At 48.4% G+C, this 16,884-nt stretch overlaps 1 protein-coding gene across 1 annotated transcript in view; it reads left to right on the top strand.

Annotated features, from left to right (window-relative positions):
• LOC119396591 (plexin-B-like) overlaps window positions 1-16,884 on the top strand; it is a 171,565-nt gene that overhangs the window by 138,050 nt on the left and 16,631 nt on the right. Inside the window, 8 exon segments of the mRNA XM_037663867.2 lie at window positions 780-908; window positions 1,035-1,127; window positions 1,844-1,928; window positions 2,214-2,386; window positions 15,512-15,657; window positions 16,158-16,266; window positions 16,268-16,398; window positions 16,520-16,696. Of these exon segments, the coding sequence (XP_037519795.1) occupies window positions 780-908; window positions 1,035-1,127; window positions 1,844-1,928; window positions 2,214-2,386; window positions 15,512-15,657; window positions 16,158-16,266; window positions 16,268-16,398; window positions 16,520-16,696 (1,043 nt within the window).

Genomic DNA, 16,884 nt, shown 5'->3' with positions numbered 1-16,884 from the left:
CGCAAAAACAACGGACGAACACAAGTCTTTGTTTTCGTCCATTTTTCTTGCGCTGTTGTTTTGCAATCACGAAACAGTCAACTAGCCCGAATTGCCGTCCTAGCGTAGATTTACGAATAGGGAATGAAGGGTAAGGTGCTGAAAGGCCGAAACGTTTGCATGCATAAACTGAAGTGCCCGAGCGCCATGTCAGAAAGTGCCGAAGCCACATGCCTGCGGTTTAGTTCGAGCCTTCTTGACGACATCCACTTCAATATGCACTGCCTGAAACCCTTGCACCGCTAAGAATATACGCGCGGCCCGAAGGAAATCGGGAGTGGCGAGCGAACTCGATCTAGGGATTTGTACCCCCCTTCCCCTCGTCTCTCTTACAGGCAAGCGCTCACCCACCCACCCACCCACCCTGCGTTCTGCGGTGCTATTCCGGACATTGTGAAATTCTGCCATTTGTCAACTCTGATTGGCTCAGGGGGCTGCTACGGCCACTCTCATTGGCTTAAATTGCCGCCATTACGAAATCTGACAATATGGCGGAAGTTGACAGTGTCCAGATAGCACCCCTGGTTACAGCACCCCCCGAAATTAATATTTTGGATGTACCCCCGGGTGCACCCTCCGTAACTAACGCCTCTGGTCTTGTTACCTCGACGAAAGCAGCCCGTTGCCGCTGGTATATAGTTCAGGAATATCCCGAGTCTCTCATGTACTGTTGCTTTTGTGCGATACATAATCCTGTGGAATAATGAAGCCAACTCTCTTCCTCCTGTCCCCCCTGACAGAGTCCGCAGAACTCTCTGGTGAAAGGACGTCAGCACTGCCCGAGCTTCGGCGCCGACTCGTCCCTGCTGCTGGCCAACGGGGTGCGCACCGAGGTCGCTGTCGAGGCGAGAAACCTGCCCAGCCCAGCGGTGAGCACACGTTTCTTCCTACAGCCCTGCATGGCACCTCTCCCTGCTCGCCAGTATACGACTCCTCCCTATCCGTACTGCACGGCGAACTAAGCGTCTTATTCACTGTGGTCGCCCCTTCTGCAGGACAACTTCCACTGCGTGCTGGACATCGAAGGCAGGCGGGAACGGGTGCAGGCGAGGTTCGTCAACAACAAGATCATCTGCTCGCAGGCCGTGGTAAGCGCAGGAGGACTGCCTCGCGGTACTTTGACCTCGCGATAAGCTTTATTTAGGCGAAAGACTTAGGTGCGTGTCGATCAAGTAGCGCAAAAGAGATGGGCACAAGAAGGTGCAAGACCAGGCGATCGCTAAGATGGCTCATCAAACGCGAAAAGTGACCGTCGGCGGCGTCAACACGAATGATGCAAAAAATCATCATGTGAGATGACGTCATCAGGACGTCACAGTGCACCGGAATTTGTGACGTCATCATGACGGCACATTATGACGTCACCACATAACATCGTCGCTTGGTCATAGGTGCGCCGATCCCGGAGGCATGTAAGATGCATAAAGCTTGCAATGCCTGCATCCCGGGGGCAGTGCAGCAGCACGCTAGGGGCAGAAAGCTTTCGGGGGCGAGACATTCAATACAGTCTACTGAGAATAAAAAGAAAAAGAAGATGGCTTTCGCCTTCGAGTCATCTTAGGCGAATGCATATTTGTGAATATTGAAGAACCATCAGCGTAAGTAAATTTGAGACAGCTGTCTAAATCAGTGAATCGCAGGGAACGCGTGCCGCGGTAGTAAGGGACCTGCTTTGTAAACTCACCTTTTATACTACACACAAGCGGCTTCCCATCCGCTTATTAGCTTGAGCGGGCATTCACTTCAGCCGGTGCATTAATCTGAGGCCCGGGCTTCAAACAGAAATCTTCTGTCTTTTGCGCAGTACACGTACCAGAGTGAGATCCCCGAGCAGCAAGGAACGCTGACGGTCCTCTGGAACGGTAACACCTTCATCGGCAAGACGAACGGTGAGTGAAAGATGCTGGTGGACTTGTCTGACCTAATGCTTGTCCATTCCTCTCACTTTCGTACGAAAATACCGTTTGTGGAACGTACTGGTTTTCTTTTCTTCTTTTTTTTTTGCATTTAGTTGAAGTGTGCAGTTTCGCCTTTGGCTTTCTTCGTCGATAGCGGTTGTGCTTACGATATCTTCATGAGCTCTGTTCGGTATTGTTAGTTAAGCTATCTGTAAGCCCGCGCATGCGCTCTCCGATGCGAGACGTTGAGCCTTTCTCTCCGTATGGTGTGTGCAGTGACGCTCTACAAGTGCCAACTTCTGGGCAGCCACGGAGGGCGCGCTGACTGCTCGCTGTGCCTGACACGTGACCCGAAGTACCGGTGCTCGTGGTGCGGAGGCGTCTGCGCCACGGCCGACTCGTGCGACCAGCCCGTCTCCACCACCTGCCCGCCGCCGCGCATCGACTGGGTGAGTGTCGCGACGAGAGGGCATGACCGCCAAAATCCAGTTTCATATTTGCGAAATCAGCGCGACAAAAGACGGACACACACAAGAAGGGCACAGGATAAGCGCTGTCCTTTGTCTTTCTTGCTGCGTGTTCTCTGTCGTTTTCGCACTGGTTTTTCATGTATGCATCGATTCCAACGCGCTCACTTTTTTACCGTGCTGCAATATCCAGTTTGTCCGCAAACGCTGAAGTTGGCGGACAAACTAACTAGCGTTTGCGCGGCCTAGCATAATCCGCTAAACTAAGGAGTTTGCGGATTACAGCAGTACCCCTCTGATACGTTTTTGAATTTTGAAGGGACCGTAAGAAAAAATTGGGGGACCCTTAAGCTTCACCTTTAAGAGTTGAATGCGAGAGAAATCCGACCCCCAGTACGCACTTCAACCATTAAGTGCATACTTATTAATGTGTGTTGTTACACACACGCGCGCGCGCTATGTATATATAATAATGGTACAGGCACTGACTGGTACAGGTTTTCGATCTATAGCACTTCCCTGTGCCAGAGTCGAGACATATTTCTCACAATGCCTCACAGATGGCAGCACATTATCTAATCTTTGTTGTTTCCTTGATCAACGCCTCCTCTAGAAAACATGGCCTCCGAGATGGCGGGGACGCCGCGCGCCCGCCATCTCGGAGGCCATAAAAGGAGACGTTGGCTTGATATGTTTTCCGCTAGATGGACATAGTTGTCCATTTTTGGAGCTCTTTGAAAGTTCGTGTGTGTTTTTAGAGGCGATAGCTGCACTAGTACACTGTAGCTGCACTATCTCGGCTTTTTTCGAAGCATGGCGTCGCGCAAAAAACTTAGTTTGATGGCCTCGCCAATGCGCATACAAATCGCCGAATGGGCTCATTTTCGTCGTGATACCTGCCGAACAAAATGCGTTAAGGAGACTCCTTCCACTACATGGCATTTATGTACTGTTTTGTCCCGAAGCAGTCGCAAGTAACATTGTGGCCTTGTGGTAGGACACCTGCTTGCCACGCAAACGGCCCGGGTTCGTTCCTCAATGGGATCGAAGATTTTTATTGTTTACTTTATTTGCACCTTTCTCGATTTTTCGGTCACGGACGATTTTTCGCTTACAAGCGACGTAGTGACGCTGACACCGACGGCGGCATTTCTGTGAAACGTGCTTTCTAACGCTATCGCGTTAATAAACGTGAGAGCCGGGAAACGCAAGAGCCGAAAAAAAACATGGCTGATTCCTCTGTCATAGGAATCGGTATAACACGAAAGTAAAACGTGTCTTCACAGACGTAGTTGAGCGTTTGTTGGGCATTGTTTCGCACCGAGGGCGAAGGAATGAATGCTATAGCAACAAGTTGTAATGTCGCGCGAAGAACGGCAAGCAGCTCGAAACTTGCAACGCGCTGCTCAAGCAGAAAGTACGCACGGGACGAACATACGCAGGATGAGCGCGAACAACTGTCACAGCTCGATAGTTAAAGCGCGCTGGTCAAATACAAAGGAGGACGCACGAAACGAACGCACAAGTATACACAGGATGAGCGCGAACTGTCACAGTTGTAACTTATTTGTTTGTGAGCAGCGCGCTCTTTTCGCAAAAGCGGCTGCTGCAGAAGTAACCATCGTGCTCTCTAGCTTCAGCGCAAACTTGGGGCGAGAGCGCAAGACGTACAAGATAAGCGCCCGCGCAGTAGCGACCACGCCCTGTACAGACACTCATCTCAACGCGTGGGGCTACGACCTTTAAAGCGCACTCTTCGAGCCCTTCGCGCCATCTCGCTAGTGATAACAAAAACACGTTGATGTACCCCGATCTCTGAGTACCGCCGCCGGCAAATGGTGTATATAAATAGCACGCCGCAGTATGACGAAGAACGTGCCGTCTGTGGCGGAGTGGTTTCGCGTTGCGCGCTGGGGATCGAGGGGTCGTAAGTTCGACTCCCGGTGACGGAACTTTTTCTTCTAGTTTTTTCTTTGCCATATGTTAGTCTTTATATTTTACAACGTCATATCCGTGACGGAAATGCGTCAGTAGAGCCGTGGTGGACCCCGGCATAAAACACTTTCGTGTTAAAAGAAGGAAAATGAAACGCACACACACATATTGAGTAGTGGTGCACTACACAGAATTTTCATCGAATGCTTATGCTCAAAAATAAAATTGCATAGGTCGACCTGCGACGTCATGATGACGCCATCGGACGACGTAATCACGTGATTTCTTGCATTACTCGTGTTGACCCCGACGATCACGTTTCGCGTTTGATGAGGGATCTAAGGCTCTCGCCTTAATACGGCAATACCCGCGTGCGCTGCCCGCGCGCTTTTGCCTCCGACAGCGTCGACAGCGGCTTCCGCGATCGGAGTCCCAAGAGCCGCATTCGCCGTTGTTTCGGCGGGGATTAATGGAACCGTCTGTGTGCACGGGAGGAGAGGAAAGTGCCGGGAAGTAAAATTAACCGCCGCCCGCAGAAAGGTGATAGAGGAAGAAAGAGCGCGACCCAGAGTGGAAAACGGGCCGCCGCGCGCGAGCCAGAAAATCAATTCGTGGGGAAACACACACACACAAAAAAAAAAGGAGGGAGGCCACGGTGCTCGTCACTCGAGTGGCGAGCCTCCTCGACGGAGCGAGCGGGCGTTTGTTTAACGCAGTTTCCCGTCGGACCCTTCCTAATGTTCTTTTCCCTAATTTCATAGGGCGCCAGATTAGGCGGCCCCTTCATTCCCTTCACTTTGCGTTCTTATCGTGGACTCCCTCCTCCTCCGCTCAACGACCGGCCAGTCCTTTTTTGATAGCTTCTCTCTCGAACACCATCTGCTCGTCTTCCGCGACATCAGCCTAACGTTTGTGGCTTCTTCAAGCGCTTTTCTTTCTCTTTTTCTTCCTCCATTTTATTTTGTTTCTTTATATTTCTTTCTATCTTTTTTTTTTTTCAGCTTGTGCCTTTCGCTGAGAGCACTTTCTTTTCGCCTCTGCCACACACGTACGAGCACTCGTTTTTTTTTTCCACTTCTGATTTTCTTTTCTTTCCTTGCCTATAACCTCATTGCCAAGCTTTGTGTTCTCTACGTGCCCCCCTCCCCTCCACACACACAAACACACACACACACACACACACATACACACTTCCTTTTTGTGTGGACGCTTGGAGCCTTAATTTCAGCTCCTCCGCGCTTCTGTTCCATTCCACCTCAATTCTGCGGAAGAGGCCGCGAGGTGGCCTCAGTTGTCCGGCGTCGTTTCCATTGCCCCCTCCCCCAACCGTAAATTTGTACCGGAAGACGAGAACAAGGGTACTTTATCGACGTCTTACCTTTCTCTGTCACTGTCGTCGATTTGTTGGGTCATTTCGTCGTTGAACTGACGGTCAATGAAGGCTTAGTTAGTTCTTTTCAGGCGGCGGCGAGATAGCTAAACAAGACAAGGCTAAATTTTACCGCTTCATAGTCGGACTACTTGTTCGTTGCAGCACCATAGCAGCGGTTATGACACACATACAAAAATATTCTTTTTTTAAAACGGCCAGTTCCACTCCGTGAAAGCCGTTGGACAGCGAAGCTGTAAGTGCGCGAGTGTATTTGATTGGCTAGCGAGGTCACGTGCATCATCATTGTCATCATTTTATTTTATTTATTTCTTTATTCATTCTCATCTTTGATCACGTGACCTGCGTGACTACTACTCTTACTACTACTGCTACTACTCCCACTACGACGACGACGGCACATGTAGGGTAGACGAAGACAGGTTCTCTCTAAAACAAAACAAAAAAAAAAGAACTTCCGCGTTTTGAAGCAGCACGAATGGTTTTCCAAAGTCACGTGACCCCTGTTGCGACTCGGGTAGCGTAGCCGCTGGGACCACGAGTGGGTATCGTGCCCGGAGCAGTCATCAGGACAAGTTGACGGAGAGAAAAATACTTTGTGTACAGCATTTACATCGTTCCGATCTCATTGAGGAAGACGCAGCGAGCGATGGAAAGGAAAATGATAGGTGTAACCTTAAGAGACAGGAAGAGAGCAGAGTGGGTCAGGGAACAAACGGGGGTTAAGGACATCATAGTTGAAATCAAGAAGAAGAAATGGATATGGGCCGGGCACGTAGCACGTCGGCAGGATAACCGGTGGTCATTAAGGGTAACTGACTGGATTCCAAGAGATGGCAAACGCGTGACGGGGAGACAGAAAATTAGGTGGGTAGATGAGATTAAGAAGTTTGCAGGTATTACGTGGCAGCAGAAAGCACAGGACCGGGTTGATTGGCGGAACATGGGAGAGGCCTTTGCCCTGCAGTGGGCGTAGACAGGCTGATGATGATGATGATGATGATGATCTCATCGAACAGGCTCCGGCGCTCTTCGGTGCGCCGGATAAAATTGGAAGGTTGGGGTCCACCCCCACTTTCTCCTCTCCACGCGGTGGCCAGGATATCCGCCAACCCTGCAGCACTGGCTGGAGCATTATGAAGAGCACGCCTGCGCCTCCAGATGTTCAATGGCCACTTGACTGCGGTTCGTGATTGACACCTGGGATGATCCTTTTTGGGGAATCGGCTCCTCGTTGAACACGCGCCGGGACAGGAAAGGGCCAGACGGGTGAGAAGGTCTGCACGGCGTCGGAGAGTCTAAAGTCCCTAAATTTTTCTAGATTTTTCGCTCTTCTTTCTTAAGTACCGACAACCATTGAAGCGCCGCCGACGAATCTCATTGGCTAACGCTCGTTTTCGGTAGCCATGTTCTTCCTAACGCTTTTCAAGCACCTGGTGAAAAGCGTCCCCCGCTTGCTAATGACAGGGTGTTTGCGGGAGGAGAAAGGCGCGTCGCGTTAGCATATTGTCCGCTGAAAGATGCATGGCTAATGTACTTATACGTACGTGGCTTTGTAAATCTTTCAAGTTAGGAAGAACATGGCGGCAGACGCCGGCTGCGCGTGAGAGAGGGCCGGGAGAGGAGGCAGTTGTCGGTACTTATGTAAAAGTGAAAAATCTAGGAACATTAGGAGAGTCGACACCGCAGGAGCGCCATTGTTTCTCCCCTCCATCCCGCTCAGGAGTGTTGCTCCGGAATGTCTCAGTCGCTGAAAAGCGCGAGAGAATGACGACTGGCGTCAGCTGTCGGGGCCGGCAGGGCGAAGACTCCACGATTCCCAGTATCCTTCGCTCTTCGAAGGTCGGTGACACTGTGGCACTTGTGCTGCGACACAACACACCCTAGTAACGGCGGGCGGAAGAACCTGGATGAAAGCGCGCCGTCTGCGAAATCGTCTGCTACCGCCATGTAACGGACACGCTTATTGCGAGGCGACGCCTTGTAAGCGATAAAACGCGCAAAAATGAAATGCGGGTGGCGACGCCACCTTGAAGTTCCCGCACCACTCGCCGTGACGTCATAAATTTTAATGGCGTCTACTAGGGCCTATGCAAGTCCTAATCAGTAAAACTGAAGTACATTGTCTTCTGAGAGAGCATACCAAGTTTCAGGGAATTTCGTCGAGCCAATATGGCCAAAATACAAAGAAGCACTTTGAAATCCGTGACGTCACCATTGGATATTTCGGCGGGAAATGTAAAAGCGAAACTTTTGACTGATTTTCTCATCTATTAATAAGCCAATGTGGGTGATATTAACGACGCTAGAGTTTTTAGAGTGTAGTTTATCCGCCTAAGCTAATTTATTGTTTCACTTTAGTGTCCCCTTAATTTTCAGGGCAAGCGGGGGGGGGGGGGTTCGGAGAAAAGCTGTTCTTTTTATTATGTATTTTTTCACGCGATGATGAAGCAGCGAAATATTGCACTGTAATTTCGGCTGTGCCAATAACAGGAAGTACTACGGTTTCAGTGCGCGCGGCACCTCTTGCTGATATGGCGATCCAAATCAATTACGCCTCAACTAAAACAGTGTGAGTGACCATCGTGAATCATATTGAGCTGCCTTAATAGTACCGCTATCTTTACCGTTTCTTCTCCCGAATAGCGCCAGTTCGTCTGACCCTTTCGAGTCGGGTCATTTTGCCGCCATTTTTCATGCTTCCCGCTCACCTTGTTGGTGGAGGAGGCGCCGAACATTCCTGCCTTTGGTCCCCCCGGCTTTTCTAAGGTAGATGTGGGAATTGAACCGATCTTGGGGTGCAACGTCAGGAGTCCCAGGTGGTGGTCACTACCTTCGAAAACCTGCACGGCATGAAGGCACAGGGCCCGACTGAGAATAGGTATTGGGAAAACTTGGCGCCTCCCTTAAATGATTAGGGTGGGTGGCAGCCCTCCCCCCCCCCCCCCCTCCACTCCCTCACGCCCTTTTGCGCTTACCTTCAGAAGGGAATGACGTTGGGCTAGTTGGTGTTGCATGGTCTGTTCTTCAAATGCGACATCAGGGGTTCTCAGCCGTCATTATCGTCAATAACCTGCATGACCATAATGCTACGCTTTAAACAATGAAGTCACTGGGTCTGACTGAGCAAAGGTATTGGGCAAACTTGGTGACCCTCTTAGATGATTGGGCGAGAGGGGGGGGGGGGGACATTGCAAATTACAGCTGGCCAGACGTAACGACATTACATTAGGCGCGGGTCAATATTCGAGCGTGTCTAATGTCCGAACAAATATTACGGTATTCGAAGTCGCTTCGACAAGGATTTAAAGTTTCCGAAATTTCGAAGTATTCGAAATGAATGAATAGACGTACACTTTGCCGCATTCAACACACCTTTAAAGGTGCTTTCACTGCATCGTGGGTCGCTATGCCGTGAAACCACCCATCCAGAAAAAACGCGCACTGCCGCGAAGTCACACTTTAAGGTGAAATGTACGTACTACTCGCACCCGGAATAATATTTTTTCTTTCTTACTTTTTCTGAAATTTACAAGCATGTTGTGCGGGATTATAAGGGCTAGGCATAGGAAAATTTAAAACGTACCGTATTTTACCGCTTATAACTTGCACCCCACCACCCTTGAAATTCTGCTACTATCCATAGTTACTTCCACGCCGCTTCAAACCATAAGAGTGACATTCGCACAAGCCTAGCTCTAATTGTTAAAAATATTGTGCAAGTTAGCTGACGCATGATAAAAATGCTCATTTTTCTTTATAATGTGTGACATTTATACTGTTCGACCCCCCCCCCCCCCCGCCCTCTTTTTCTTTTCGTCTAAGATTTCTCGTTCTAGCTGCGACAAAAGTAAACATGCCGGTTGACACTTCCCCCCCTGTTAGCTAACGGCTCTGCACTCACACATCGAAGCGCAAGCACGTATGCACGCAGAGGTATCGGATGCTCCAACCCACGTCCAATTATACCAAGTCCTGTTTACGCACCCTGCTATGGTCTCGTAGTCAACAGCAGCTGGCGCTGCAAAAACAACACAGTTCACTTCTCCTAAGCCATCTCGCAGATAACCATCACTAGCTGCAGCAAACTAAACCGAATATCCCATAAATTTGGAGGATCCAAGTGAAAATTTGAAAAAAATAAACCGACGTCGATCGATTCAGAAAAATGTACTCAGTGCATTTGAATAGACAGGGTCCTTCGCCAATATGCGCTACACGACGACAGGTGCATGACTGCTTCAAAACATCCACGCACAGTATACAATGGTCGACATGAAGAAAGGGGACTAATTTCCTAATGGTAAAGCTCCGGTGGCGCAACTAAATCTAAATGGATCTAGTGAGTTGGGCTTAAATTCGTATAAATAAATAAATAAATAAATAAATAAATAAATAAATAAATAAATAAATAAATAAATGCCTGGAAAAAACTACTTGAAAAAAAAAAAAGAAAAGCTGGCGCGAAAACAGTGCGCGACAAGTTGGCGGGAAAAATGGGCGCGAAAAACGGGCGGGAAAAAAAGGCGCGCAAAAAAGGGCGGTAAGAGACGGCGGCCCGCATCGTCCTGCTGACGCGGGTCCCTCCTTTCCTTTTTCGGCTAAGAGTTCCCGTTAAAGCTTCGAAAGAAGTAAAAATCGTCGACGAGAAACGATCGAGAGAAGCTACACGACTGCGCGTTTCGAATCACGTAGAACACGCTCTACAAATTGTACCCTAAGATCAGAGTATAAGGCACGAAGCATCACTCACCCCTGGAAAGATGGCAGCGTCATAACCCAGAGAGACGGACGGCCATCGGCTCGTTGCTTGGAGCGCAGGAACGAGGAAAAAACCACAGTTGAATTTGAATCACCTTGGTCTTGCAGTGCAGCACAACGAAGTTGTCTCCTCACTGTCGTCAAACAGAGCACGATGACGCTAACGCGCAGGAAGACGAAAGCCCGCGATCGCACCCCTACTACACCGGCTATCAAAAAAGGGCGGGAAACGACGCTTCTCGATGCTGCGATAAAATCTGTCATCAAACTTCCCTCGAGCACACTAGCGAGCGCACCGCCTCAATATGACACCGCGCGATTCGCGCTTTACGTTCGAAACACTCGATATCCGCCTGACATACTAATTAAGGCAATTAGGGTCTGACAAGGAAAAAAAACGGGGAGCTAAACAAAACACGCCCACCCCGCTCGCTTGAACCCGGGCGACTGGCGTCCTGGCACCTAGAAACGGCAGACGCAACAGTAAATGTCCCTAGACCGATTGCGTCCGTAGCCTTTTGTTTATTGAAGAAACCGTTTTATCTAGGGAATTTTTATCTACTTTTGGGAACGGATATCCCAATGATTCGCCCGGTTGCCCCTTCCTTAGACCCTGGCCCGATTTCAAATTCTCGCTGCGCTTGGGTAGGTAGATCGCAATCTTTTTATGGTATCTGTGGAGACGTTTGCCTGGTTCATTGCCTGGCTTGCTACTTCAGGTGTCGAATGATGATTATAGAGTATAGAATGATGTTATAGAGAATGGTGATTACAGGGCGACAGTGATATTTGAAAGCGAAATCTAACTTACGATGACTTTGTGAGCTAGTAAGCGAGAGTTCGATGGGTTTCGTTTGAAATTCGGGGCTTGAAATGCTCAATGAAAGGGTTGTACACTAAGCTCTAGGAGTGTACTGCCGGTTGTCTTCGAATGAATCGTAGGTATAACAGTAAAACGTAAGAAACCAAGAAGGCACAGGACAGAGTGCTAAAATCTTCACCGATTTACAGCATTCGCCGATTCAATTTTCACCGATCTTGCACCGCTCGGTCCTGCGTCTTATTGATCTCTTGTTAGGTGTTTGTGCAGCTATACCTACGAACTATGCATCACCGACTAGCCTGCCAGCAAATGTTCCTGAATTTCGCGTGAAAACGCCATTACATTCTGAAACGAAATTTTTTCGTGGAGTGATGGAGGGTTGTTCGATCGTTTGCTGGTACGTGTGTGTTTTAAAGTGTACACACGAGCATGCTAGCACATATTTTCTTTTTTCTTTTGCAATATATTGTACGCGTTTTCTTTCTACTCTCTGTTGACTGCATATGTGTATGACAGGCGTAGAGGGAATGAACTGGCCACTGCTAGGGCACTAACTTTTGCTGTCTACTATTTTTAGCAGTGCCGGTTTACCGCGCGGTAAGGTATAGAAATACCGTACCGTCGTGGTCGGCACGTAGCGTTCTTAGAGAGCCGATCCCGGAGGCTGTGCAGAAAACTTAAGTGGAGAGATACGACTTTCGTACTTGTTTCGCCACGTCAGTCGAGTCCAGGCGCTGCGTTGATGCGGTCGGGCGTTGCAAGTATGGGTCGACCGCTCACGGTGGAAACGCCTGAGGACATAGGCGTGCGCCCGGGAGGGGGGGGGGGGGGCTAATCACCTAAGAGGGGGGGGGGGGCAAATTTGCCCCCTACATTGACTTAGTAGGGTGGGAGGGCGCTGCGATGAACCTTTGCCCCCTCCCCACCTGATGGGGAACCCTGCGCACGCCTATGCCTGAGGAGCAGTGCGCTTGTGAAAAACGCTGACGAGCGCTGCGGCGGGAGTGGTCATCCGCCTCACAGAGTGGAATAGCTTCACCTTTTTGGTTGTTTTTCGAAGGGGACAGATATACGCCATAAATAAAGAAAAGATGTTATAAGTGTCAATGCAACCCTGCAGCTTGTAAAAAGTCCAGTAACGCTTTAATTATTGTGCTCCTAAGCTTGATGACGCGGGTTCGATTCCCGGCCACGGTGGCTGCATTTCGATGAGGATGAAGTGCAAAAACCCCTGTTCAGGTGCAAGGACCCCAGGTGCATAGGCGCAGTAGCTAGACGGGGGTTTGAGGTGAGGACCTCTTCCCCCATGATTCTCGAATAGGCAGCGCAAAGGCAACGAACACGGACACAAAAAAAGACGCAAACACAGGCGCTGTGTTTGCGTCTTTTTAAGCTCTTCCCCCAGTTTTCTGGTTGTGTGCATACGCACGATCACAGAAACACACACACGTAATAAAAATCCTGGCTACGGCGGTGTCCATGCGTGTCCAGATTAATGCGGAAAGCACCACTACCGCGTGTCTCATAATCGTATCGTGATTTTTGCACGTAAAACCCGATAATTTAATTTTTAATTTAATTTTAAATTACATTCGCAAAATTTGAAAACGAGTCCGAATCTTGGGAAATTTCGCAGGCATACGCTTGAACTTTCTGCCTGCCCCGGCCCACAACAAAACCAGACAGAAAGCACCAAGTATGCCGCCACTTAGGCCATCGGATATATTCTTTCGTGCTGCATCTCTCCATTGTGAGCCGGTTCTTCAGGAACATGCTTCAGTATTTATGCCTGAGCGATCAACATATAGATAACTACTTTGAAAGCTCTTAACGCGTATGATCCTATTTGTTTATTTCTTTCTCCTTAATCCGATAAGCCAACACTGGGTGATAAGTCCCTGGAAGGGTACTCGTAACAGGGTCGAAGTAATCAGGATGATGAAGAATTTGTTATTGTTTATTATTGTAGTAAAATTAAGGTAACCTTTTAATAATTAGATTCAGGTGATAGGGTTAATTAATGGAGAAGGTGGAGTCCCGCCTGCGAAGAGCTCCTTGCCCCTTTGAGATTTTCAAAAAGCGGCCGCTTCGCTTGTAAGTTTAGCGGAGTGCAGAAATCTGACCAAATTCGCCGCCGAAACCGAAACCGAACCGAACGCGGAAAAGCGCAACTGCCACTAGGAAGATGCTCAGAATGAGTCAGATAGACATCGCTTGCTGGAAGCAAAACAGAGCAAGCACTCTGTTTTGCTTTCCACTTAGCCAAACCGAGCACTTCTGAAATTGTTCGGTACTTTTTGTAAGAGTTATACACTGCACGCCTGTCGCCGCCGTAATAGTGTATACACGCAAGCAGCAACCGACTGTAACTAAAGTCCCTAGATGGCTCGGAGAAAAAAGAAGTCTAGGGACTTTAATCGTAACACGAATTGGAGATGGGGGAAGAAAGGGGGAGCGAGAGACGCGCGTCTAATTGAGTCATGCATATAAGCGCCGTTGCAGCGCGCCGGGCGCCCAATCAACCGCAGAGCCGCAAATCTAATCACGCCGCGCGCCCGCGTGGCGCTGAAAGTTTTGCCGTTGTCTCTGCGGCCAGGCGAGGCGGTGTCGTTCTCCTTCGCCTGTTCCTTATGAAGTGCGTGACTAATCAAATTGCGGCCCTGCGCGACGGTGTTAATTTTCTTGTTTATTTACTTACGGATCCGTCTCTCTCGCCGACGCGCGTTTCTTAATTACCGCTTCTCGACTTGACGCGCGCGCGACGTGTCAACGTTAAAAGCTGTTCGAGTGTGAGCTGGAGCACGCACGTGCGCGGAAAAAAACGCGAAGCGTGCGCGTCCCTGCGGCTGACAGCGAGTTTTAGCGCCGCGCTGTTTTGCATTCTTCGGGCTTACCGAGCCGATGCGAGGCAAGTTTCTCGCGCGTTTTATGTATTCGAGCGTTATCCGTCATTAGTTAAAGCAGCGATCTCACATGTTCTGTTGCTCACTTTGCGGGCTATTACACGCACTCGTATTCCTTTTAATTAATTAATTTATTTATTTGTAGTCCTCAGGGTATAAATAGATTGCAGAGGGGGAGGAGGGTGTACGCAGCAAGAAAAAAAAGCACGAACAACTATGATAACACTAAAAGGAAAGCATTATACAGAATAATTACAAACGTCTAGTATGTCAAATTACGTCGAAGAAACAAACTGGTATTGTTTTTGTTCGACTTTTTCGCCATAGTAATTTTGAAATTAAGTACTTTCAGCGAAGTTATGCAGACACACACACACACACACACATAATATGTGTGTGTTGGTGACCAGTGAACGCTAGCTGCATTACCAAAGCAAGCATTTCCTCTCCAGAAGCATGCACTTCGTTATTTCAGCACAGTCTTGGTAACAAGATAACGAAGAAAGAATGGAGGGGCCCTACTTTTTTGTCATGTCACGTAGTTCGTGACGACATGTAGTCCACTGGTTGTGATCTGGTGCTTCTATGGTTACGTTGCAGTCACAAGAGCAAAAGAAGCAGCCATTTTTATTGGTATTGCAGGCAGTAAATATATATGTCCCAGGAGACACGAGAGCAATGCATTGACGATTTTTTTTCAACGAAGGCTTCCTGGGTGCTGATATAATCCCCTGTGAGGTGTTGTAAATATGTGTGACCCCCAAAAGTGCACTGCCGAGGCAAGGACATCAGCTTTTGCACTGCCACGCAAGTCTGCCTCCACTTTCCATTGAAAAAGTCTGCTAGGAGAGAGTGTTCGCAAGGATCGTGGCAGCCAACACTCACTCTTGACGCAAGGGGCAGTTGGTAGTTTACATGAAAACTGAAGGCATGTTTCGCGTGCAGTGGTGTGACACGCACTTTAAAATTGGTTTTAAATATGTTCTAGGCTATATTATCTGTTGATATTTCTTAGATGATGCGTGTATGTCCACACAAATATATCCCAGAAGTTATCTCGCTTTCAAAATTTAGTGTCAGTATTCCTTTAACCTGTGAAGCACCACTCTCTGTATCAAAAACTAAGATAGGTGGAACAAGAATTAAGAATAATGGTTGTAGCAGTGTCTGATATCCAGGGACATATAGACATTGCATGTTGTGCTCATTGCACGTTAACCACCTGAGAGTTTTCATGTTGAATTGACTTTGGAAAAGGAGGCTGACTGGCTTCTTGTGTTTTATGCACATTGCAGATTCATCCTTTGAGTGGGCCCATCGAAGGTGGAACGCAGGTTACAATTGAAGGGAGCAACCTGGGAACAAGCCAGGAGGAGATCTACGATAAGATCAAGATTGGTGGAATCCCTTGCATTCCCACTGAATACAACGTGTCAGTGAGGTAAGCGTTTATTTTATCTCATTTCGAAGCAAGAAACAACTTATTTGACCTTTTGCACTTTTATGGCATATCGGTGCTTTGCTCAAGTTCTTTAACAGAAAGAATGCATGTGCTGCAATGCCAGCTCGTACTGCAGGCTATAACTTCCTTTGTCACCCTTGATGACCACCTGTCTTGATGTCCACTATGTCTCTCGTGCTTATGTTCAAGGTGTTAATTTTTTTATTCTTTTGATTGCATTTAATTGTATTCCTCCCTCCTTCTTAAGAGTGGCCGTAACCCAAAACTAAAGCCACAGCAAAGTACAGCAAACTTTTATACGATTTCCTATGAATTAAGTTATGATGAGCAAAATTTGGTTATGAATTCGTGGAAAGGAAAGATGGTTGGAAAAGTTGCAGATGTGAGTCGTGCCACTGTCACTGCATAGAGAGGTTCAACGTATTTTATTAGCGTCTTTTGTGCCCCTTCTTGAGTGAGCTTCGCTTTTGCCTCTGCAGGGTTGTCTGTAGGACCGGAGCAAGTGGGTCACCGCTCACGGCAGACGTGGTCGTTGGGAACCGTGCTGGCATCACGCAGGCAAAGGAGAAGTTCCAGTACCGACAGGTTCACGGTGCGCGATCTTCAACCTCGCACGGGACCCCAGTCTGGAGGCACCCGTCTCTACATCAGTGGATCGAACCTCAACGTTGGCAGCAACCTCACTGTGTACCTCGACAGCCTCCCATGCACCGTGGACAAGTGCGTTGCCCTTCTTTCTGCATCTTCATTACTTTTGGTTTGACAGCATTTCCTGTGAAGTGGGGGTAAAAAAGAAGTCGATGCTTCACAAGTGTTTTTCGTGCCGTTATTTCTGTTACAGAACATTGGCCAGCAACAGCCAGATCTCGTGCAAAACCAGCAAGGCCACTACACCAAAGTACAATGTTTCTTACCTGATTCTAAAGATTGACAATGCCACCCTGAGTATACCAAGCCCTTTCAACTACTCGGAAGATCCAACCATACTCAAGATATCACCACTCAAAAGCTTTGTCGGGTTAGTGCATTATTTTCCTACTTCCACTGCGAAGCTGTCTTCTGTATCGCTGGTGTGACATTTGCGGTCATTAGTACTTTCACACTCTCGGTGCTGTGATTGTATAAGTGGTGTGTGGAACAAAACTGCTTTGACATCAAAAGAGTAACCCTTCATCTACATAATATATGGGGTTTTGCATGCCAAAA

The sequence above is a fragment of the Rhipicephalus sanguineus genome, chromosome 6 (assembly GCF_013339695.2).
Source record: "Rhipicephalus sanguineus isolate Rsan-2018 chromosome 6, BIME_Rsan_1.4, whole genome shotgun sequence".
NCBI lineage: Eukaryota > Metazoa > Arthropoda > Arachnida > Ixodida > Ixodidae > Rhipicephalus > Rhipicephalus sanguineus.
Note: the sequence above shows the minus strand (reverse complement) of the source record. Positions and strands in the feature narration are given on the sequence as shown.